A 25,613-nucleotide genomic window follows, 5' to 3' on the forward strand; every position below is an offset into this window, starting at 1 on the left:
TTGGATAACCATGCCAACGCTGTTCCTATTAAGTACAGAGATGGTGGCTCTGAGCCAGCAGAAATTTCCCTCTGTGCTATGAATGGGCACAGGGTTAGAAGGAGCTAATGATGGGTGCCAGGTGAATTTTGTCCCTAAACATTGGCTTCTGGGTATCATCAACACCCTCTGCCAAAACTCAGAATTGCAAACTGAATGCTGTTCCATTTATCTGACTTTGGAAACTTAGGTCTGCGCCTGTAAATACACTGAACAGGGTGTGTGTTTTGCAGCGAATATATCTACATGGTGTACAAATAAATAATTATTGTATTCATGCTACATTGTTTTCCTTCCTTTATCCATTCCACTTGGCACAAAAGGTAATTATGTAGCAGAGGAGATTATTCTGGTCTCTGTTCTGGGTTGTTGTCACATTAGCCTGCATTCTCGATCATGCTTCTTCTGTGTAGAACACATGGTCTCTGAGATTTTAAAAAAATAGTTCTGAAAGGTTAATCTGAAAATTACTGCAACATGGTGGGCTTCTACCCTAATACCACACTGATATCAGTCTGAAGAGCAGGTCTGTCTGTTTTTTAAAAATATTGGTTATTTTTCATTTTTATGGTTATACATTTCTCAGAACTTTTTATGGTGTGCTTAATACTTACTTATTGATTAGTGGACCTCAGGGCTCTGGGGCATAGACTGATTAACTGCTCTATCAATTAACACAAGGATCACCTTTAGCAACAACTAAGAGAAAGGGGCAGAGGGCCCTTCCCCCAGGAAAGCCACCACTAAGGGGCAAGTTTGAGCAAATGCACAACAAAGCTTCAGAAAAAGGCAATGAAAAACCAGGTGCTGAAATAAGGACAAACAGCATTAATACCAAACAACATCCAGAGTAGCTAAGTTTCCCTAAACCCATTTATTTCAATGAGCTTAGGAGCAGCTCAGCTCCTAGGATTAGGCTGTTCAGATGCAATTCTACACAGACTTACTTCAGAATAAGACCCATTTAACAGCAGGGTCTGCATAAACCAACACTGGATTGGGCTGAAAAGGTTAGGAACATAGGAAGCGACATTCTACCAAGTTACCCTGTCACTCTGCCTGGTTCAGCATCAACCACACTAATTAACACCAGCTCTCCTAATCTCAGAGTCGCGGGTTCGAGCCCCCCACGTGGGGGGGGGGAGGAATCCTGCATTGCATGTGGTTGGACTAGATCAGGCACCTCCAAGTCGGCCCTCCAGATGTTTTGGGACTACAACTCCCATCATGCCTAGGTAACAGGACCAGTGGTCAGGGATGCTGGGAACTGTAGTCCCGAAACATCTGGATGGTCGAGTTTGGGGGGTGCCTGGACTAGATGCTTGTCCCTTCCAACTCTACAATTATATGATTCTGACAGGAAGAAGTCTTTGCAGCCCTACCTGCTTGCGGGCTTACCACAATCATCCGGAGAACTGCCGGAGGTCTTAGGGCTCTTCTGGCGACGTTTCCCCCGAGGATGCTCTCTCCGCCTCTTCACTTTTGCCCCTTCCCAAAGAGCAATCAGGCGCGCGCCATCCTCCACCTGCTGCTTCTTTTTGCACCTCCAGCGTCTCTTCCTCGCGCGAGGTCCGGACGGGGTGGCGTGGTGGGGAAAGCTCCCCTTTCCGCCGGGCCTTGGCTTTGCCGCCCTGCCCACCTCACCTCGGACTACCGCCAGTTATTGCTTGCTAGGTGAAGCAGGAGGGAGCAGAGAGCGTCCCGAGCCCCGCAGCAGCAGCTCCTCGGCGGCGGCGGCGGCTGCCTGTGCAGCACAGGAAGGCGATTCCAGTCCGGGTTTTGAGGCTGGGGCGAGCGCGCCGCGCGGAGAGAGACTAGCAAAAGAGCCTCGGCCCGTCCCTCCCCGCAGCTGGGGAGCGCCACCGCCGGGCCTGCGGGAAGGCAAGCAGCCGGGGCCCCGGAGCCGCTTGCCCTCGGCGCGGGTCGCCCTCATGGCCGCAGCGCGGCGGCCGGCCTTCCTTCCGAGCGGTGGTGGCGGCGGCGGCGGCAGCAGCTGCCCTCTCGCCTGCTCGCCGTGAGTGCCTCCTCAGCCGCCGCCCCCTAGCCGAGCCCCGCCGCCGCCGAGCGAGCGAGCCCGCTGCTGTTTCCCGCGCGCCGCGCTGAGGCGAGCTGGGCGCGGCCAGCCATGCAAGCGCGGCGCCTGGCCAAGCGCTCCAGCCTGGGGAGCCGGCGCCTCAGCGCCTCGCCGTCGGCCGCGCAGCCTTTGCCCAAGCTCGACAACTCGTGGAGGCCGCCCCGGCGGGAGGGCTCGGCGGCCGCCCTCGAGGAGGAGGACGAAGAGGAAGACGTGGTGGTCGACGTGGAGGAGGACGACGACGCCGACGAGGCGGAGGCGGGCGGCGGAGGAGCGGGAGGTAGCGGCAGCCCGCCGCCGCCGCCGCCGGTGGAGCACGCCGGGCCGGGCAAGGGCCACGCGGCCGCCCGGGGGAGCCTCAAGGTGCGTCGGCGTCGCTGGGCGGGAAAAGCGCCGTCGAAGCCGCCGCCTGCCTGGGCCGGCGGGGTCGTCGTTCGTTGCTCTAGTCTCCGGGCTGCGTTCCGGAGGGGCTTCATAGGGCGACCTCTGGGAAGTTGCGCGGGAGGCGGGCCTCGCTTGCGCCCCCCGCCCCGAACTTGCTTGCAACCCCGAATTCCAGCCCTGGGTAGGAAGAGAATGGGCGGTTAAGAAAGGGGAAGGGGGCATCGGGGCATACGCAGAGTGCCTTCCCAGCGCGAGGCTGGGGGGACGGGGCACCGACTCCATTGCAAGGCAGGCTTGCACATCTGACTGCCCTGCCAAGCTGGACGGGAGAACCGCCGCATATCATCCCCGCTGCATAACTGTCCCCCCACCCACCCACCTACCCACGTTTATTGCGAGGGAAATCTAGCTGTCTGCAGGGAAGGGTTTGGGTGCATGTAATGTGTGACAAAGGCATCAGGTGTACGTCTACCGTATTGGGTGGAAAGGGTATAAGGGTGGGGAGGTAGAGTGCATTTTAAAAAACCAAAATATTGTGGATTTAAACAAGGAAATGTAGCATAATCTACTGGTTTGTAAGGGCCCTTCGGGATTGCTGTTACCCATCTCAGACAGTTAGCTCATAGTGTAAATAAAGATGGCTGTTGTTTACATTTTTTTAATAAAAGCATCAACAGCGATCCTTTTGCACGGTCTGTTGTGCTGTGTTGCCGAACTTTTTGCTGTTGCAGGGTTAGGGATGGTGTGCTGTGCTAGAAGGAATAACATGAAACGAAGTGCCCTCTGACAGTAGAGGGCAATGCTGGAATGACCATCGATAATAGGGATCAGTGTTGTTGGCTTCTAGGGTGTGCGTGTAGGCTTTGAAATGCATGCATCTGAACCACGCTGCTGCAAAAGAATGGAGCCGGCTTAGCAGCAACAGTGAAACGGGAGATAATGGTAAAACATAATGAGGCAGTGAAGAGAGCCATGGGGATATTAAGTGTTTGGGGTGTGTGTGAATGGGTAATGGGCAGGTATATTGGGATAGTAGTTGGAGCAATTAAGGCTGCATCCCTGTACACACTTTCTTGGGAGTAACCCCCACTGAATTCTGAGTAGATGAGCATAACGACTGCACTGCAAAGCACGATCTTTGCACTGTGTGTGACCAGAGTCCCCTGTGACCAGTGAAGAAATGGTTCTAAAATTTCTGAAACAAGCATGTGTGACTCTACTACAGGATGCTTCATAGGTGATCTTCAGTTTTGCAGTGGGATTTAGGGGAGGCAGGCAGTATGTACCTAAGGCTATTTTGGATCTTAAAGGTCAACTTTTATTTTGTTGTTATGCATTTACTTTATCGTCAATGCATTCATATACAAGTTTCAATATTACAAAGAATGTTCATAATGCAGGGTAATGGCATTTCATAATTTATATTTTTCTATTGCCCATCAATTTTTTAAAAAATTTGCAAGGTGCATTGTATACAAAGAAACTTAGTAACAGAAGTGACAAAGAAACAATTAAAACAAAAAAACATGAAAATGCATCAAGATCTAAAGAGCCAGAGGGAAGCTAACAATCAGACCAAAAATCAGGGAAAAGGTTTTTGGGAAAACAAAGGATAAAAGTTGACTGAAGGAGGTACTGTTTGGGGAACCATAAATTGGGGTGCCACCACTAAGAAGTCCTCCCTGGTAGCCCCACTTCCTCTCTTGTGCCCAGAAGATGAATAGGAAATCAGTCCAGGTGGTCTTTCACTGTTTTATTTCTTATACTTCTATTCTGCTTGCCCACGTAGAGGTTTACATAAAGTTTTCTATGCTTCATAAGCTCCTTACCATTGTCACTGTTGTAGAACTAGGCCCGTGTTCTGGTAAAGCTAAAACTTCTGAATGGTTCTATGTGGGGCTATCCTATATGACATCTTGCAGTTGTCCAGATTACAAAGGTACCTGATAGATTCCCTGAGTTAACAGGGAGATATGTAACCCTATGAAGTCTATGCTGTAAATGTATTCTCTGCTGCCCAGTGAAATACAGTATGAAGTGTATGCAAGGCTTATTATTAATCATTATCAGTATTTACCATGTCCAATTTTACATAACCACACCACAGCCAATTGTGATTTGGCTGAGAAAGCGTGGAGAAATGTTACATTGCCCAACAGGTTGACAGGAGGATGTATCTTTTGATGTATCATCTCCCTTAAAATTGTATTCAGCCACTTCCAAACTGTTGCCATTTTGCAGGTAGGATTGAGTCTCGTACTATGAAATGCAGGTGGCACTATTTAAATGGATTTGGCACACTGGTACAACAAACCTATGCAAACATTTTTTTTTTGGACTTGCGGTAAGGAAAGTGATGGGAAAATGTACTGGAAAGTGCGGAAATTGCTTGACATGATGTTGTATGAGCTCACTGCAAACAAATTGGGATGAATGCTCTGATATACACGTATTGTAAAAGTGACCTTAGCTTGGATTTTCCCTTCTGCAATCTTAACACCACCACTAATGCAAGCCATGTTCAAGGATATATGTTGTGCATATGTATGTGTCTCGCTTTCTTGATTATGGTTGACATGGAAAACTGAGATTTTCAACACTGGTGCTTTGGCTCCTGAATTGGTAGATGTGCCAGTGATGGAACCAGTGGCTGCAGTGCTGTGAGTGTTTGTAGGCAATGGGATGATAAGTGGTGATTGGAGACCTACAGTTTAAAAGTATTCAAAAGAATATATATTTGTCATTTTTCATGTTCACTGTCGAAATATGGCAGCCTGAGAACTGTGCTGCATGCTTGGAAATGTTTTTGGCTGTACAGTGAAGGACACATGCTAGTTTAACCCAATATCTGCTAGAGAAGAGAGCATGATAGGGTAAAGTAGAAATGGGAACCTGTGGCCTTTTGATGTTGTTAGACAGCATAGACCATGCAATTAATAGTAAAGAAATTTAGCTGCTGAGCCAAATTCAAGGTGCCCTAAACAACTTGGGATCTGGTTCCCTGTAGGAATATCTTTTCTCATATAGACCCGCCTTTGTGTTAAGATCTTTAAGGGAGACCCTCCTGCCTGTGCTGCAGGCAGCCATATTGTAGGTGCTGGCTCCTGGGGTGCCCGGGCACCCACAAAACTCCATTGTGGGGGCTGGGCACCCACAAATTTCAGTACCAAGGCCATGCACAATGCATGGCACCCAAGGCTCCAGGCACCCACAGTCTCAGGGCCAAGCTGGCACTCCTTCAGGCAGCTGAAATAAAGCATGTGTCAATACAGTGCTACCTTGGTTTGCATACATCTTGGTTTGCATATGTTTTGGATTACAAACATGTCAAACCTGGAAGTGCATGTCCTGGTTTGCAACCTATTATTATTATTATTACTACTACGACCCATTTCTTTTTATTACAAACAATTTTGGGGGGGAAGGCCCCATTGGCAAAAGCACACCTTATTTACACCCTGTTTTGATTTACAAACGCACCTCCGGAACAGATTATGGTTGTAAACCAAGGTACCACTATACAGAGGAAGGGCCTTCTTAGTGGTGGTACCTGGACTGTGGAATTCATTCACGACTGAGGTACAGCTGACACTGACTCTTCTGAGTTTCCTCTTCAGCTGAACACTCATTTGTTCACTCAGGCTTTCACAGAACATTAGTTCCTGATCTTGATGGCTTAATATTGTATCATGTTTCCTCCTGGTGATTAAGTTGTAGCAATTTTAGTGCTATGCTTTTTGTTATGTTGTTGCCTTGGTTTTAATGTACTATACTGTTGGATTCTTTGGAAATGAAAAGTAGATAGTAAATATTTTAAATAAATAAGTAACAGCCACTATAGTTAGTTCAAACAATTCAGCTTCATAATTGGTGGTTTGAAATTGGAATGTTTTGAAAATGACTACAGCTAGCATTCAACCACAATTTCTAGTTTGGATAAAACAAAACAACTAAAAGGGGGAGGGGGCATTCCAAACACCTCGAGGAAAAGAATTAGGGAGGTTGCAAACTCAGGAGAACGCGTCTTTCATGAAGTGCTAAATCATGGAGTAGCATTGCATCTGAATGTAGCCCCATATCTAAAACTGTATAATGCTTACTTAACAACATTGCTAAAGGTGTGGAATGGACAAGTTGAAACCACATTGTGTACTGACTGCTCCAGAAAGGCTTTTCTCAAAGATCCAACTGTGTTGATGGTTAATGTGATATGTTTTTATAACGGTGATGGAGGCTGACAAACACTTGACACACGATAGTTGGCTTGGAATGCAAAGAGTTATAACCTGTTGCTGATGCCAGAAATAAACTCAGCTTGGTTAAGACAAGAAACATCAAACACGTTTGCTGTGTATGACAAGAACACTTCTGTTCAGAAACATGCAGCATAAGGGGAAGTATTATGGTATATTTCTTTTATATGGGGGAAGGAAGCTGTTGAGGAGTACAGTTTTGCATTGTTAACATTTGGGCCTGAAAAATGCTTACACTGAGAATTTTAAAACCTGACTTTTTATCATCAGGTGATATGCATTGATATAATGTAAATAATAATAATCTGCTGGTAAACCCAAGAATGATGTACTATGACTAATACTGAAAGTAGTTGTACTATAAACACATTGGTCTGAGGGTTAAAAAGTAACTATGCTATCAAGCCAAAAGCTGCACCATCAGTTAATGTTACACATTTTTGAAACTCTGGCCAAAACTATGGAGAAACTTTTAAAAAAGACTATTCCTGGCAATGTCCCAGTTTGGATACTGTACTTCTCTTCTGATATGCTGGGTCATAATTTGAAGGACTGGGAGCATGTTACAAATCTGTGGCCTCCCTGCTCTCCTCTCATGCACCCAATCTCTCACTTAGGCATTGTATGCTTTGATAAAGCAGATCATAGGTGGTGCTGACATACTGTACAAACAATGGTCTGCAAACCTACTCCCAGCCATGGTTTTGAAGATTTAGTAGTAAAAAGAGTTTCCAGTTATAGGCATCACAACAAACTACAGCTGGGGGAGGGGAATCTGAGGCTGGAGGAGAGAATGGACATGCAAGTGAAGGGAGTTGTGCGGAAAAAATGTAAAGGGCAATGGCATGTTCCTGCTTCTTAAAATTATTGTTTGAAAAATTACCTGAATTGAGCCATTGCTGCTTTTCTTTTTTTAAAGAAAAGCATGGAGCAGAGAGGAGCTGCTGTGTTGGTCCTATCAAATGAAAAGTACACAAATTTACATAAATATGCCCGCTTCAGTCGGCAAAAAGAATATGCAGTTACTGGGACTAACAGCCATATGTGTTGTTAATATAAAAATGTATATCCTTCCCTTCTGGTGACTATGCACCATTCTGTGGTAGCCAATGACGTGCCCTCCAGATGTTTTGAATGACAACTCCCATCCTATTCCAGCATGATTCAGGAATAATAGAAGCTGTAGTCCAAACACCTGGGGGCGCCATGTTGGCCAGCCCTGCTGTATATGCACAGAAGTGCCAAAAAAGGTGCACCAGTCTCTTCCATTTATTCTTTCACTGTTTGTTAGTTTACACATGCAAAAACAAACAAACAAACAATCTTTTTGCTTCTTGTAACTTTAAATATAGTATACTGTTTGGGCAGCAGAAGATTAGTATCCCGTTATGTTGTATTTCATGCAATATGGTAGGGAGGGAGAATAGGGAGGGTAAGCTAAGTATAGCTAAATGTGACTTGTTTCTGTGTTGAGCTGACTGGCTAGCCTTTGAATTGTCAAGAGTTATGCAGGAAAACTGTTCTTTTTTGGCCCTTTTGGATGAAACTGTGCAACTAGTAGTCATGTAATTTCTTGACCACAATAAAACCATTCACATTTCTGTTCTGGAGAAACTGATATTTGAGTGGAATATTAGTTCTTCATCTGTTGAATAGCAAAGCTATGAATTCTCTTTCTTTGTACTTTTTTTTAAATATAATGCTGATTTAGAAGAAGTGATGCTTATAATGGCATTCCTGATGCATTATTTCAGGTAGTGTTCTTCAGCACAGCTATTTCCAGACACTTTGAATGATTAGGCTTAACTAGCATAAGTTATTTATAATAAGCAGGCATTGGCAAGGTGAGTGAGTAGATAAATGCAAAGAGTAGCCTAGAATGTAACAATACATTGAAATTCAGAGCAAGACCTTTCCAAATATTGATAGAAGAATCTTTCTTACCTCATTGTGCTCCTCCGTGAATATTATTCTTGCTGAATAGATTGTGCAATATAATTCTTCTTTTTCAAATTGATTTATCCTCAGGCTAGCACAAAAAAAATGTTTAAGAGAACTTGAGGTTGGAGTTGTATGTTAAGAATACAAATCAATTAGATTTGTTTTTAAATAGCCTTTTAGATGTTTGATATTTTAACAGCATGAGGTGTAGTCTGGCCCCTGTTGCTTCCAGTGATGGTGTGCTATTAAGCATATTTCAGACTTACGGGAAGGGTTTATTGGTTCTAGTAAAAGCTTTGAGGAAGAATTTGCACCCTAAGCATTCCTGTAAGTCTCCTTTTATTATCATTGTAAGTATTTCTAAAAAGGTTTTGCCTAATGTTTCTACATCCAGAAGTCTCCTATTCCATATATCTTGTCCTGCATCTCTAACTAACTTCCTGGTATATTTTTTTCATGGATGTATCATTGTCATCTTAAATATGGTACATGCATGATTGAACTGCTTCTCCTAAGTCTCCTTCTCTTTGGCTACATTCAGACAATAATATTTTGGCCTAATAAGCTGAGGTATGAATGAGCCTTGTGCCCCTGCAGGAAAGCCAGGAAACAAACCAAGAAGTCTTCAGTTAACTACAGTTCCATGTTGTATCCAAACTGGGAAGCCATGGTTAGCAGCTTGAGAATAAGGTAGGATATCAAACCATGGTTTGAGGTTGGCTTCATATCCTGGCTTCTTCTGAAGCCATTAACTAGCTTCCCAGTTGCACATAGTGCAAAATTATGGTTAACTGGAGACTTCTTAATGTGGCTTTTGACTAGGGTCCATAAGATACTACATCCCTGTTAACCAGGCATTAATTCTTCTTATGTCACTAGAGGCTAAAATAACCTTGGTGATTAGGAGCACCTATTACCAACTAGTGTAGCAATGATGTCCTGGAATTGGGCAGTCCTTATATTTGGGTTACTGTGATGCACTCTTTGTGGGGCTGCCCTTGGAATTATTTCAGAAGCTGCAGCTAGTGCAGAAGACATCAGCGAAGGTACCGAGTGGAGAGCTAAAAGTGCTCAAACAGGCTGGCAGCTGTTAGCTACCAAGCAATGTTCAGAGTTTTGTTTCTGGTGTATAAAGCCCAAAACAACTTGGGACCAGAATACGTAAAAGATTGCCTTCCCCTCACTATGCAGACATGTTAGGGCATTAAGATAATCAGAGAAATCCTTGCTAGTGGTACCACATTTTCTAAGTATGTCACTTGGGGTGGGGGAATGAAAAAGGGCCTTCTCTATAGTGGTGCCCACTTGTTGGAGCACTCTGTTATTGGCATTGCTCATTACTGATTTTATTTAGATTTTATGTATATTTTAATATTCATTTTAAAAACATTTTAGTGTTGGATTTTATTTTGTAAGCTGTTTCAGGACCCCTGTATGGGAAGCTGTGTTTAAATAATTTTAATAAAATCTAGGTTTTGTTTCAGAATCCCCTCTCTATCTCCCACACACACAGTCTTAGTCACCAAGTCATGTCACCAAGTGAGAGCCAGTGTGGTGTAGTGGTTAAGAGCAGTGGACTCGTAATCTGGTGAACCAGGTTCGATTCCCTGTTCCTCCACATGTAGCTGCTGGGTGACCTTGGGCTAGTCACACTTCTCTTAAGTCTCTCAGCCTCACTCACCTCACAGTGTGTTTGTTGTGAGGGAGGAAGGGAAAGGAGATTGTTAGCCACTTTGAGACTCCTTAGGGTAGTGATAAAGCGGGATATCAAATCCAAACTCCTCCTCTTCTTCTGCATAGCATAGCAAAAACCAAAACAACAACAACAACAACCCAGTAGCTGTTTTTTCAGACTCCACAAGTCATGTTCTGGTTATCTCTTTTCTTGGCTACTGCAAATTTCCATCCTTCCCTTTATGCACCTTAGTCCTTTCATTTATGTCTAGAACTCTTCTACCAAAATCATTAATCTCTCCACTGAAGTTGGGCGGCGGAAGGTGCATCCCATAATAGTACCACTTCAAATTAAGTCATAGATTGAAACTTAATTTGGTCTAATAAAGCAAATTTTGCTACAGACTAGGCTTCTGTCCACATATCTATTGAATTACTGGAAATCCCTATCACGGGTCTGTGAAGAAGAGCAGATAAGTAGAGTTGAGTCATAGTGGGTTGCAGCAAAGCAAACTTACATTATCTGTACCATTCTGCCTTGTAAGCCGCCAGCCGAGTCAGAGGCATCATGTGACAGACTGGAGAAGCAACTAGCACAATGGCAGCATAGAGTTGTTAATTTTTTTGACTTAGGAAGGGTCTCTGTGCAGAGCAATGAGGCTAAGAGAGAATATGTGTCAAACTTGGAACATTGCATTTCTATTTTTTACCCAAGTCTAAAATTCCCCCACCTTGTAGAAAAGCCTGCAAAAGCTGCGCACCCTTTAAAGAGCGTGTGGCTTTTGCACGCTTTTGCGGGAGGTGGGGGAATTCCCCCACCTCCCACAAAAGCCCACAGGTACCCATCCCCTTTCCTTACCCTTTATAAAGAGCAGGTTAGCCAGACAAAATTGGAAGGCTGTGTAAAAAAAATCTGGTCTTTGATACATGGTAACTTGATGGGGGGGATAGTAACACAAAGTTAATTGAACCTGTTGATTAGAATTTGAATCCAATTTTGCATGAACCCCATACATGTTGTTGCATGTGCAGATTGGAAGTGCTGTGCGTCTGTTCTCTTAAACTGAACTTGCAAAGGGGAAATTTCCATCACCCATAGGCCTGCAGCGTGGACCGTGAGAACTTGCTGCATCTCCTCAAATGCCTGCACAGGCTTCAACAGATCTAGCAAGAACTCCTGACCATCACTTCTGCTGCATTTCATTTCATCACTCTTTTCTCTGCTGCCTTTATCCCTATTTACTCACCATATACAGTATTACCCATTATTGTTACCCATATTATCACTCCCCATGTATTCAGCAGATGCAAAGTCTTATGCATTCCTTAGGACAGTGTTCCCCAACCTTGGGCCTCCAGCTGTTTTTGGACTACAACTCCTATCATCCCTCGCTAGCAAGACCAGTGGTCAAGGATGATGGGAGTTGTAGTCCAAAAACAGCTGGAGGCCCAAGCAGACCCATCCATTTGTACCATCAAAAGGGACATTGTGGGAGATTTTCAGTACACCACCTTACCCTCCTCCCACAAACACTTTTAAAAGGGTGTGAGATATTAATTGTCCAAAGGCCTGGTTGAAGTGGGAACATTTTTGCCTGGCACCTAAAGGTGTATAATGAAGGCGCCAGCCAAACCTCCCTGGGGAGAGCATTCCACAAACAGGGAGCCACTGCAGAAAAGGCCCGTTATGATGTTGTCACCCTCTAAAGCTCTTGTAGAGTAGGCAGACGAAGAAAGGCCTCAGATGATGATAGTAGGGTCTGGGTCAGTTCATATGGGGAGAGGCCGCCCTTGAGGTATTGTGGTCCTGAGCCATTTAAGGCTTTATAGGTAAAAAACAACAACAACCCAGGACTTTGAATTGGGCTTGGAAACTAATTGGCAGCCAGTGCAGTTGGACCAGGATTGGTATAATATGCTCAAGCCGTCATGCCCCAGTAAGCAACCTGGCCACTAAATTCTGCACCATGGTTGGACAGCTGACCTATGCACATACATGTCAGGTATGTGCCATGCACACAGTGGTTCTCTGAATTGTCCCAGAATTAGTATTCGATTTCTTCAGGATGATTGGTTAAAAACCAACTTTCAAAACAGGAAATCTCATCTGTCTTTCAAACATGACCTTTATTACTAAAGTGAAAAGTATACTTGCTTACAATTGTTGGTTGTGTTGTGTTGTGAGCTTTATGCTTTGCAAAACAGAGGGGAAACATATTTTCTTGGCAATATGTCATTTGGCTGCATGTCGAGAAGTATAATATGACTAATGCTTTCAGCTTGGATACCATTTGTGTTCTTAAAGTAATCATTCTGGTTTTACTCTTGAAACAAGTGCCAGAAGGCTTTCCAAGGAAACTACAAAATGGGAAATGTGTTTAAATATTTTGCCTCTAATCATTTTAAGTGTGTGCATGGGCTTGCACTGTAATTTTTCATTGTATTTTACAGTAACCTTATACCAGCATAATTATTTTTACAGTTAAAAAATAAATAAACTGGCACTGGGCAACAGCCAGCAGTGTTTCCCGATAATACCCATTTTGAACTCCCCTCCCCATCCATGTATTCAAACTACTATGCATCTGTTGCGTTTATTTTATTTTTTATTATTGATAAGCTCTCTTGGAAACATAAATATTTTAACCAAAACCTTCATGTTTCACAAAAGGTCTTCAGGACTGAAGACTCTTTTTTTGCACAGTGGGTGGCGCTGTGGTCTAAACCACAGAGCCTAGGGCTTGCCAATCGGAAGGTCAGCAGTTCAAATCCCCATGACGGGGTGAGCTCCCGTCGCTCAGTCCCTGCTCCTGCCAACCTAGCAGTTCGAAAGCATGTCTAAGTGCAAGTAGATAAATAGGTACAGCTCCGACGGAAAGGTAAACGGTGTTTCCATGCGCTGCTCTGGTTTCGCCAGAAGCAGCTTAGTCATGCTGGCCACATGACCCGGAAAAACTGTCTGTGGACAAACATCGGCTCCCTTGGCCAGAAAACGAGATGAGCGCTGCAAACGCAGATTCGTCCGTGACTGGACCTAACGGTCAGGGGTCTTTTACCTTCCACACACACACACATGGTCATGGTGTGGCTAGATGCAAGCAAAGTTGTACGAAGCTACTCATTTCTGTTTCAGTTACTCATTTTTCCTGTTTTAAATTCATTTCAGTACATTTCCATGTCAGTTTGTGATTTTTTATTTATTAAAAAAATAACAAAATTAGTTCCTAATATAACATTTTCTGAGAGCAGTTTCCCCTAATATAACACATTTTATATGCTATTTTCACTAATATATTTGTTGTTTGTTTATTAATTCAATTTCTGTCCTAGCCTTCCTCCCCAAGAGGCCAGAGTAGCAAACAACAAAGCAGTAAAACATGACAACTGCAATTTAAAATAAGTTTGGACGCTTAAACACATCTAAGAATTTGTAAGTCATGCTCAAGGCGGCTTGCAACCTGCCTAATTACAAACATTAACAAAAGTAATCATAGGCAATAAGTGAAACATCAGAAAGTGCACATATTGAACAATTTCCACATAAATCATAATAAGATATAAAATAAAGATACAAAAAATAATAAGCAACATTCGCAAACCATCCCCCTCTCAACAATACCCTAGCCCAAGAGTCTGTTCAGCCTCAGCTTTTGTAGCTGGAGATAGCCCAGGTGGGAAAAGGCCTTCAAGGCAGAGAGCAAGTCTTCCAGGATTCACAGCCAAGATGGTCCTGCTGTGAGAGCATGCTGGGTCTTCCTTCCTCTTTGTCAAGGGTGGGGAACCTATGGCCCTCCAGAGGTTGTTGGACTCCAGCTCCCAGGATGACCAGTGGTCAGGAGTGATGGAAGCTGAGGTCCAATAAGCATCTGGAAACCACAAGTTCCCTTCCCCTGACACACAGAGCAAGGCAGTTCTAGAACTGAGGCTGGGTGCTGCCCACCAAGAGCACCTTTCTGTTTGCCCTTGCTGCTCTTATTTGATATGTAGATGGCCCTCTCAATAGGGTGCTCATGACAATTTGCAGATACCTCTAGTAAAGGAAATGAAGAGGTTTCTGTCTGAAGCCTGCCAAGCAAAGTGCTTGGTAATGTGAGTCGGAGCTGCTAAATAGAATTGGATGCCTGGAGGCGATGTCTGCCCCCTCTTTTTAAAATGATGCAAATGAATTGCAAGAAATCTAATAATCCCTTTTAATTTTTCAGGCAACCAGCATAAAGCGTGAAATGACCTTCGCAGCATTTCAGCAGGAGGAGCTAAAAAGTGATCTGAATCAAAAACTGTCAGACCAACATTTTTTTCTGTTGGCGATGAAGGAAGAGGATTCGAAAACAGCAGACACCAAAAAACCTGGCAGAGCCCATGAGCACGAGAAAGAAAGCACCCGCTCCATCTGCCTTCTCGAGCAGAAACGCAAAGTTGTGTCTTCAAATATTGATGTGCCTCCTGCAAGGTAGGGAAGCCTGAAAAGCAGGAAAGGGTGGCAAAATGACTAGCCTTCCAAGTTCAGCAAGTTGGGCTTTTCTGATATAAACTATATAGCGCTTCCTACAGGTTGAATGTGTATGTGCGCATGTTGTGGAGGTTAGTGGTCATTGTTTGACATGGACCACTTGGGTTATAAGATTCACTGGGCAGCCTTGGGCCAGTTGCTACTACTTCAGTCCTATCATTGTAAAATAGGTATCAATAATAGTAAATTGTTTAAAATGAAATATATACTATGTGAGCAATGCCAGCAAGGAATATACTAAAGCAGAGATCCTTCCACACATAGGACAGGTGAGACAATTTCATAGCTGGTGTAAGTTCTGATCCAAAACATCAGGAGGGCATCAGGTTAGGTAAGGCTGCCCTAAACTATACACAGAGGCCTGGTTCAGCTATAATAATTTCAGTCTGGTTTAGTCTGATAAACCATGATTTCATTAAACGAAGAATGAGCATTGTGCCTTTGCTTCCATCTTCCCTTCTTTGTCATGCTGCAGTGGAATAGAATAGAAACTGAATTTGAAGGATGGGTATAAAACCAAGAGGCAGAGCAATCAAACCCACAACCCCTATGGGCAGTGTTAGAAAGCTAGAAGCTAAATGGCACCTTAAACCTAGGTTATGGGCGCAACAACGGAATGGCTAGGTGTGCTTTTTTAACAACAAGAATACAAAGCTGAAGATGAATGAACTGCAGCTAAAGTATTATGTACATTTTTCACATGGTCTAGTCCTTCCCCTGCCCACCCTCCCTCATATTCTTAAGAGGGTCTCTTCTCCAGTCTTCAGAGAATCGTTGGAAGTGGGGAGGCAGAAAAAGGTCCTCCTTTCCTTCCACTCTGCAGTTTTAATCTGAAATCTTAGGCGCAGTCCTGCGCCCAGAGCTCAGCAACTGCTTCACTAATGAAATTCCCTGCCGCAAATGCACCTAGAACAACCAGAGTTTCGAACACTGCCTGGGGGAGGGGTTGGATGGAGCCAGTCACCACTGACCTGCCCCTTCTGGGCACAGATCAGCCATGTGGGCAGAAAGCCTGCTACTGGTATACCTGGTAGTGGAAAACTGCAAAATGGGGGGCATTCTGGGGAGGGGGGCAGAGCGGGGCTGAACAGCCTGAGATTCACTGGATAGTGAGCCTGATTCAGGCTGTTGCTGGCCAGCGTCATGCTTGATTCATACAGGATTACTGCAAAAGCCTGGAGGTGGTGCAGGGATCAGCCCCAATCATTCACTTGTTCCTTCCACCATAGTCACCATAAGTGGCTGGGCTGTGGACTCAGCAGTAGCTCTCCAAAGTCCCTGCAGTGGCTGGTAGGGTTTGGATTTCAGATTTCATTCTAGTGCAGTACATAGGAAATCAGTGCTGGCAGCCTTCTCGGAGTCATTACAAAATACCTAGATTCTGGAACACCTTAAATCCTCTTTTGATTCCCCAGAAGACACCCCCCCCCCCCGCATCTTTACTGACTGCTGCAAGTTTCATTCAGGAGACTTACCTTTCCCTCCCTTATCCTCAATGGCAGGACTGTGTGTTTTCCCCCATTTCCCTCCTTCCTTCTCCTTCTTTCCCTCAATGCTTGCCTTGCGGCATTAACAAAAGACTCATAAAGTATATTTACCATAAGTGTGCTTGCATTATTATGGAAGCCATTCTGTGTAATACAAACCTTCCCCAGAGTTTGAGGTAGTTGGCACCCATGATTTTGTTCTGGGCACTTACTGGACTTCCTGTGGAAATTTGTCGGAAGTTATGGCACTGGGTTGTAGCTTTGATTCTGCCTCCATCCACTCTCAGTTTATTAGACCTCTTGGGAAAGCTTTAGAATTTGATATCCTGAACCCTTTCACTAATTGCTTGGTGCTGCAGCCATTAGGGAGCTTACAATGAAATAGCAAAATGAAATAAGGAAGAAAGGGAGCTGAAGGCATAAGGAGGGAGGTAAGACTCTTTTTTTATATTTATTTATGTGGTGCTGTTGAATGGGCATCGTAAGAACAGGGGTAGTAATGGCTATTTCTTCAGGGCAAGTTCCATACCGTAACTACAATGATGCTGAATAAAAAATGGGGTATCAACTAAAGATCCTCAACTGCAATTTTGTGGGAAATTACAGAAAGCAAAGGACATACACTAAATGGTTGTTTGTTTATTGAAAGGAGATAGATTTGTTTGTTTTTAAAATGGTCAAGACCATAATCTAGCTGTGTAGTATGATCTGCCATATCAGGGTTCAATTGTGGCAACTTTTAATGCCATCAAATCCAAACTCCTCCTCCTCCTCCTCTTCTTCTTCTTCTTGTTACCCCTCTGGTCCCTTGACAATAGAAGGGAACCTTGAGAGCAGCAAATCATGAGCTAGGCAATCACACCTGCAGTCACTGTTGTCTAATACAATGACAGGGAGCATCAAAGCTGAAGTGCCCCAGGTGCTCGTTTTCAGGCTAGTATGCCATGGCTTATTAAATCTGAATCAAGCTGTACCCTAAACCTAATCAAAGATTGCAGCAGATGTAATAACCAGCCAACATCATGTCTCACATTCTCCTTGCTAACATTGCCCAGTAATATTCTTGGTAGCTTAGCATGATAAAAGTCTTTTCAGACATAGGACTCAAGTTCAACTCCAATGTGGTATTTACTCTTAGTGTATTTTAACACTACTTTTAGTGAATTTATATTTTTGCTCTCTTTTTCTGCTGCTTCTACAGCCTAACACAAGACTTTTTCATGCTGGCTCCTGCTACACAAATGCCCTTTGGCTTCCCTTTCATTTTTCGGCGCCCCCCCAACTTTTTTGCACCCCAGTTCCATTGGCAAAGCACACAAAAGGGGGAATAGAATTTTTATCAAAATTGTGGTAGCCACAGCATGCCTTAATTGAGCTTGCGTGAGCCACCAGTTGAAGCTCAGTGGTCTTGTACAAAGGCACAAACACAGTGGTGTTTTCAATGTGTATCTCATATCACTCCAGGACTCAATGCACTAGGCCATGCCTGATGGTGGTTTTTTTGGTTTTGTTTTGTTTTTTTGCATATCAGCCCATGAACAGAAGGATTTGTTTGAATCTGTGATGTGTCTTGTTGAATTTGCTTTTTGACACTCCTACATAAAACCTATTTTTCTCTTTGGGTATTTGCTTCTTAAAATGTAGGTGAAATATTTGTGGGTGAATAAAAATAATACAGTTTTCTCATCTACAAATATATGAATATAACAGAACTTGATAGAAAATTCTGCAATATAAATAATATCCATCAAGTGGGGGGGGGGGTTTAACAGCTTTAAAAAATTCCTACATGTTTTAGGAATATCTTAGGATAGCCATGACTAACTCAAGTCTACAGAGTATGTCTTAGTTGGATACAATCCATTGTCTTCAATCTGGTATTAGCTTAGGAGCATATTAACATGCACAATTAATAAAAATTAATTAATACATCTTGAGGATATTAACATGCACAATTAGTAAAAATAACTATTATTTACATTTTTTGTTTAATTCTAATGACACAGCAGTGCTTAATTGTGTGCTTAACCTTATTAATTCCATTGGCCCTAAATTTATCAAGATTGTGCCTATAACCTCGGAGTTCATGTGCAACCAACACAATCCAGTCACCATAAAAATACAGCATAAGAGCATGTTTGCATCACAGCCACTAGGTGTCACTAGAGAGTGCTTGCAGCCTTGATATAGGAAAATGGGTGAGAATTGTCCCAGGCGATTAAAAAAACCCCTCCAAATATTGTTTAATATAATTGTATTATTTACAAGGTTGAATTTGCAGTCTCTTGAGTTTCAAAATACTTTACAAAGAAAATGAATAAGAATAAAGGTGCTGCATAGAATAGGATGGCGATCCTGACAAACATCATCACAGCAAAACAAACTCTCTTAATTTTTATTTAGTTTTACTAAATGATATTAAAAATGCATCAGCGCTTCTGGACAATCGTTAAGGTTAATGCTGCTATTTCTTCTGTACTTTTGAATTACTTCAAAGTGGAGATCACTTTGTTGAAGGTCAAAATACTCACCTTAGTGAAAATCAAATGTATTAGTTGTCAAAAAATGCATTTGCCTCAATTCCTTGCATGGATCAGAGCATGGGTAGGCAAACTAAGGCCCAGGGGCCAGATCTGGGCCAATTGCCTTCTAAATCCGGCCCGTGGACGGTCCAGGACACATGAGTAGAATGTGTCCTTTTATTTAAAATGCATCTCTGAGTTATTTGTGGGGCATAGGAATTCGTTCATTTCCCCCCCAAAAAATATAGTCTGGCCCCCCACAAGGTCTGAGGGACAGTGGACTGGCCCCCTGCTAAAAAAGTTTGCTGACCCCTGGCTCAGAGCAATACAAATCCCCATATAAAGAGGAGTCGGCCGATTTTAAAAAATAAATTGTACTTGACAAATTGTCTCAGAATGAAATTCTGCTTATTCTTGTATTCCTCAGTGATGATGCTGTTGGCCGTCCTTTCTCTTTGATCCGAAGCCCAATGGGACTGGCCCATTAAGTTCCAATTAGGAACAGGCATATCACCAACTCTCTTTAATTTATTTATCCGTGTGTTTATAATCTGCATATTCATTAAGAAACATGTAGCAAGGTGGATTGCAGCATATAAAATTAAAGTGAACAAAGATATCCATAACAATATCAATTTAAAAAATCCATAAATGCTGATGGGTTTAAACGAGAAAATTCAAATTGCAAATGCATTCCTAAACAATATAGTTTTCAAAAGACATCTCAAAGGAGGGAGAGAACTTCCTGCCCAAAGTTCTGCTAGCAGGGAGTTCCACAGGCCAGTGCCTGTCAAACTAAAGGTTTTGTCTCTTGTGAAGGCCAGCCAAACTTCAGAGGCATGAGATCCACCAGAGGTGCCCCCCTCAAAGGATCTTGGTGATTGAGGTGAGTCGAATCTGAGTATAGCTTAGTTGGATACCCTCTTTATTTCTGGGACTGGCTCTGGAGCAGCCATGCAATGGAACGTGGCATAGATCCTGCTTATTGGCAAGGAAGTAGTGCTATGAGTCCCCAATAGAAATATGAGTAAGGGTTGCAAGACGAAATGTGCATTCTGGCTGGCCAATGTACAACAGAGCTGTTAAGTTTACTTTCAGAACAGTTGGTCCCAGTTGTCTGCACAGTTAAATCAGTCACCTAGAGAGCTGTATTGTGACTAGATTTGTCTGTTTCACCTAGACAGGTTAGATAACATTCATTGTCAAGCACTAATTAGGGATATGGAAATAAGAGTGAGCACCTGTGTAGAAAGGAACTGATATGAATTATGCACAGTGCTGATGATATCTGCAATTACCGAAGCAAAACTAACTCATGACAATGCAGCACTTAATGCCATTAGATACTATGCTGTGTTAAATATGCACAAGCCCCTTCCTTCAAAACGTTCAGGTGCTGTTCAGGGACATAAGAAATGAGTAAGTGTAATAATTTGTCTAAAAGAAGTCAGATGCTTAGTATCCCATGAACCATGCTTGTGGAAAAACTAATGCAGTGAATTGTGTGCTGGCACCACATCTACAGTGCAGGTATAATACAGACATAACACGACTGACACTGAAAGCTTCAGATCTGCTTCAAGACTGTAGTTCAGCTGCAGTTCATCTCACTGGATTTTATCCAAGTCTGCAGCCTGACTTTGTTGCAATTCATCCTTGTTTCAGATAAGTGTGTGGTTTAAGAAAAAATAGTGAAGTTACATATGTTGCTTATAAATAGGTAGCCTCCCACTGATTTCTCCAAAATCAGGGGAAAGAAAGAAAAAGAAAACTATTTAGCTCAATTAGGGTTTGTCAGATCACCAGTTTGTTTGAGCATCTTTAATCCTTTTATACTGTCTCCATAGGTAGTCTCTGGCAATTACAAATTCAGTGGAAATCAGAGAGATGTATTAATACAAACTGAATCTCTATATGTGTACATATATGTCAAGGGTGGGGAACAGTTAAACCAGAAGCTACTGCTGGGCTCCGTTCCCATCATCCCCAGGCAGCATGACCAGTGGTCAGAAATTGCAGCTCTGTTTTAAATGTATTATTTATTTGGTTTTTATAATGCCCTCAGAGCAGTGAGACATGATTTTTTCCAAAATTGCTATCAAATTTTAGTAGAGGAGAATACAACAAAAGAAACTGAGGAAAAGAGGGAGCAAGGATAACAAGAAGAGAAGAGAAAGGAAAGGAAAGGAAAGTGTGAGGCTAACCAGGAGCAAATAATATGTGTTAACATCTTCTAGTTTCAAGGCACTGTATATTCCCAACCATCCTTTTAACGGAATACTGAATGTTCAGAGTTGCATTGCACACTTCCCGGCATGTGTGATGCACGAAAGAGACAGGAGACTGTAAAACAGTCAAGTTTTTGGATCATTGTTAATGTAAGAAACGGAAAAGTGACTAGAGTAAAGGGCTTCAATCAATGATGGAACACCCCGCTCCCCGCTGTATTCTTTTTTTTTAAAGGCGAATTATTAGCCTGAGAAACAAATAGATGGATCATTTTCATAGTGTGTGTTCACTCTCCTGTCTTCTTTACACCATTCTAAATGGGTGATTGGATGAAAAATAGTCTAGATACTGCTTTTAAAGGAGATGGAGTGCTTAGCATGTGCATACATAAAGCCTCAGAGAATATGTCTGTTATTTTGAGATTTGTATCCTGCCAAATGGAACATGGGTGGCGCTGTGGGTAAAACCTCAGCGCCTAGGACTTGCCGATCGCATGGTTGCCGGTTCGAATCCCCACGGCGGGGTGAGCTCCCGTCATTCGGTCCCAGCTCCTGCCCACCTAGCAGTTCGAAAGCACCCTTAAGTGCAAGTAGATAAATAGGTACCGCTTTATAGCGGGGAGGTAAACGGCGTTTCCATGTGCTGCTCTGGTGCCGGTTCGCCAGAGCAGCTTCGTCACGCTGGCCATGTGACCCGGAAGTGTCTGCGGACAGCGCTGGCTCCCGGCCTCTAGAGTGAGATGAGCGCACAACCCTAGAGTCTGTCAAGACTGGTACCTTTACCTTTTTATCCTGCCAAACATGGAGCACTTAGCATGGCTAATTAACAGATAACAGTTCTAGTTTTATTCAAGTTAATGACTGAATGCACTGTTGTAAATGGTCAAGTCCAATCAAAGACAACTATGGGGTTGTGGCGCTAATCTCGCTTTCAGACTGAGGTAGCCGCCGTTTGTCCACAGACAGCTTTCTGGGTCATGTGGCCAGCATGCCTAAACCACTTCTGGTGCAATGGGACACTGTAATGGAAGCCAGAACGCACAGAAACACCTTTTATCTTCCCACCACAGTGGTATTTATTTATCTACGTGCACCGGCATGCAAGTGTAAATGGTAATTGGGCATGCAAAGGTGCATTTGTACTGCTGTTGTCTCCTTTTGTCGCTTGTGTAAAAAGGATAAGGGTAATGAGAAAGAAGAGCCTTGCTGAATCAGACCACCTAGTCTAGCACCCTGTTTCTCGCAGTAGGGAACCAGATGGGGTCACTGGCCAGGGATGATGGAAGTTGTAGTTCAACATCTGGAGAGCCACTTACTTACCTACCTACTTACTTACTGCTTTATCTTGCCAAGGGCAACCCAAAGTAGCTTACAACCAACCAAACAAACAAACAGACAGAAACACACACATAGTTACATTAAAACTGGGGGTGGGGGATAAATTAAAAACTTCTCACCCACATGATGTGTGCCCCAATCCAAGGTTTTGACCACAGTGCGAAGAAGTAGAGGAAAGTCCTATGTGAACGTTCCCAGTTGTGCATAGAACATGGTGCTAGACATTTTGGGTTTATGCTATTATTATTGTGGCTGGGCTTATACCTGTTGAAAATGCCAATGGTAGTGTTGTTGCTTGTACGTAGCTTTTCTGTATCCTGTTAATTTATGTTCTGCCCCCTTCCTTGTGGGAACAAAACTAAGAGCTCATAAATCCTCAATTAAATAAGCATATATTTATATGATACTGCCACTAATAAAGCTTATATATACTGTAGAGTGATTAAGCCAATAGCCTTTGCTTGAAGAGCTGTACTGCATACCCATTGTAAATGATCGTGAAGTAAGGATATGCCTTATTTTCTAGCCAAGGGGCTCAAGAAATAGCTGTGAAATTTCAGGAAACTGTTAACCAGCAGGCAGCATCCTCTGTAAAAGTAGCAGCTTTGTAGCTTGTGTTAAGTAACGTACAAAAATATCTGTTGAAGTGCCAGACATCTGTGCTTACTAAAGCAAGGCTGAGAAAAGCTGGCATCTTTGTGTATGTGTTTAATTTGTTTGGTCTTCCCAAAAATTAAAATAAATCATTGGGGGGGGGGTACGGATGTTAGCGATTTGATTTTGACAGAGTACCTGCAGTTAAGGCATCCTTTATATCTGTTTTCATCTCAGGCTAGCTTTGGCTGCTGTTGCAGTGTTGTGTTAATTTAGAGGAGGCCATGAATTGCCGTATGACTTCCCCTGAATGCAAGGAAAGTAGGACTAGGCCTCGGTATATCAATAAACAAAACAGGCCCACCCCGTCACAAAGTGTGGCTTGTTCTGCTCCTGCTTCTGCCCATGGAGCCAGTCTGGTTAGATGTCGCAGCACCATGGAGAGGTCCTTATGATCAACATCCTTCAGTGAGGGCCTAAAGTGAATAGAGGCCTTTTGAGCCTCTGCGTCCAGTCCAGTCCTCCTTTACTGGAGCCCTAGAGATTCTTAAAGAACCAGCTGACTGGGCTGCTTCTCCTTTTTTATGTGCCTTTCCGCTTGGTGCTGGACTGGCAAGGTGGCGTGGGCAATACTCAGTTCATCAGGCCCAAGGACAGCACCTATGAGGGTCCTGCCTCTGGTTCTGTGGGCCTAGTTGCTGTGCCTCTCTTGGGCCCCTGATCAGGTAACACCAGGCACAGAGCCAGGAATCTGGTCCAGCTCCCTAGCCAGTAGCTCTGCAGCCTTTTCATTCAGTATCCATCATCCCAAGCTACCAGGATTGTTGGTCAGGGAAGGTTGGCCAGAAAGGAATGTGCCCCTTGGACTGCAAAAGGTATGTGTGCATGTCTCACTGTGCAGGTGTTTTGGTGACTTTCCTCAAGGTGTTAAGACTGAACATCCTGCTCCTTTCCTTTCAAATGTCCTTATGTATTGAGCGGTTTGTCTCGACCAGGTATCGTTGGCAGCTTCAGCCAGGGCAGATTGGTTGGCCATTGACGGAAGCCAGCTTCTCTGTGGGGATGGCTTGAATGTTTGGCTCCTGCATCAGAGATGTGTGGATCCCGACTAGAGATCCCACTCACTCTGTGCTCACATACTCAGGTGCTTCCGTATAAAGGAACTTGAAGGGATTCTGTGTACAGGCAACTCCCCACTTACACCCATTCGAAAATATCCGCAACTTGAATGGGATACAGTATTTCTGGTCTAGATTGGAGAGAGAGTGGCAAGGAGGCTGTTTAGAGGGTGCTCCCCACTTTACACGATTTTACCCAGAACGTAACCCTTGCATTAAGTGGGAGTTGTCTGTATTGAAAACATTTTGACTAATAAGATACCAGCACTTATTTTTAAACATCACACAAACAAACCTGTTATAGGAAGTAGAAGGAGGCCGACAGATTTCAACAGAGGAAAATGAATGAGGATAAATTCCCTGTCCTCCATAACTCTGTTTCCTCGTCCTTGCTTCTGCCCTCTCCAGAAATACATAGCTTCCATTGATTTTACAGAAGAAGAAGGAGGAATGGCAGTGCTGGTGGTATTATTGACCTAAAAATTGGTGGGAGTGAAAGGAGGGGGGAACAGGCTAATCTGATGATGCTGAAGCACTGCATTTGTTTTTCCTATCCCCTTCCACCCTGAAGCTTTAATGATGTCCTCCTCATAATGAATGATCTTGGGAGGGGAGAAAGCTGTATTGGAGAGGAGAGCGGCTGCGGCTTGAGAAATTAGTTTTACGCGTGTCAGGCTTCGGAGAAACATTATGTCATTCTCATTTGCACTGCTTGAGGATGAGCTCATTGGGGAGGAGCCTCCGTGATTCGCAGCTGTGCCAGTTCAGCCTGTGGTGATTAGCATTCTCTGCGCTCACCAGCAGAACAGAATAAAGAGGAGGAGGTGGAGGAAAAGGGAGGCTGCATTATAAATTATTTAAAAACCTACAGATAAGTGTGTGTGTATTTTAAGTAATCATAAAACCCAGAAGAGATTCAAATTTCCAATCAAAAGAACATGATTCGAGCAACTATTTTTCTTGTTACTGTAGGCTGGAAGGGATTGAGTTCTGTCACTAAGAGGAAGAAAGCTGAGCCCTGTATATTGCACCCAACTTTTTCTTGGTACAGTGAGACCTATCATTTATATTGCTCTTCTTCCCCCTCCCCTTCCCTCCCCCCAGATCGATATGCTAATTTTACTGGATAGATATCCTGAACTTTTTTAATTACCTTACTTTTTCCCCCTTTTAGAAGGAAAAAAATAGATTACATTTTGGATTTTGTAACCAGTGAATCTTGGCACCAGTGCATCTGAAATATGGTGTGGGCTGTGAATATGGGTGTCTCAGGATCCCCCAAATATCTTAGTGTTAAAAGCTATATAATGGAAGGTAATAGTGCGCTGAGCATTAAAAAAAAAAAAAACGGATTTGGATTGGGGCAAAAGAGGTAACAGAATCTGAAAATGAGGAGTGTTTCAAGGAAGTAGGAGAGGGGGGAATCAGGAACTAGAAATAAGAAAGGGAAG

At 43.5% G+C, this 25,613-nt stretch overlaps 1 protein-coding gene across 4 annotated transcripts in view; it reads left to right on the forward strand.

The window, feature by feature from the left end:
* Positions 1–2,128: 2,128 nt before the first annotated feature.
* The window catches only part of ZNF704 (zinc finger protein 704), a 51,891-nt gene continuing 28,406 nt past the window's right edge, over positions 2,129–25,613 (forward strand). For 3 of the 4 annotated variants that reach the window (XR_014513888.1, XR_014513889.1, XM_083451166.1), the window contains exons 1-2: positions 2,130–2,476; positions 14,568–14,815. Coding sequence is in view for 2 of the 4 variants with exons in the window: in XM_083451166.1 (XP_083307292.1) it covers positions 2,165–2,476; positions 14,568–14,815 (560 nt within the window). In the remaining 2 variants the exon portion in view is untranslated. Of the gene's footprint in view, positions 2,477–14,567; positions 14,816–25,613 lie in introns of all 4 variants that reach the window. The other variant, XM_083451167.1, reaches the window with a different exon arrangement.

Source organism: Podarcis tiliguerta (genome assembly GCF_965153285.1).
Source record: "Podarcis tiliguerta genome assembly, chromosome: 7".
Lineage (NCBI taxonomy): Eukaryota > Metazoa > Chordata > Lepidosauria > Squamata > Lacertidae > Podarcis > Podarcis tiliguerta.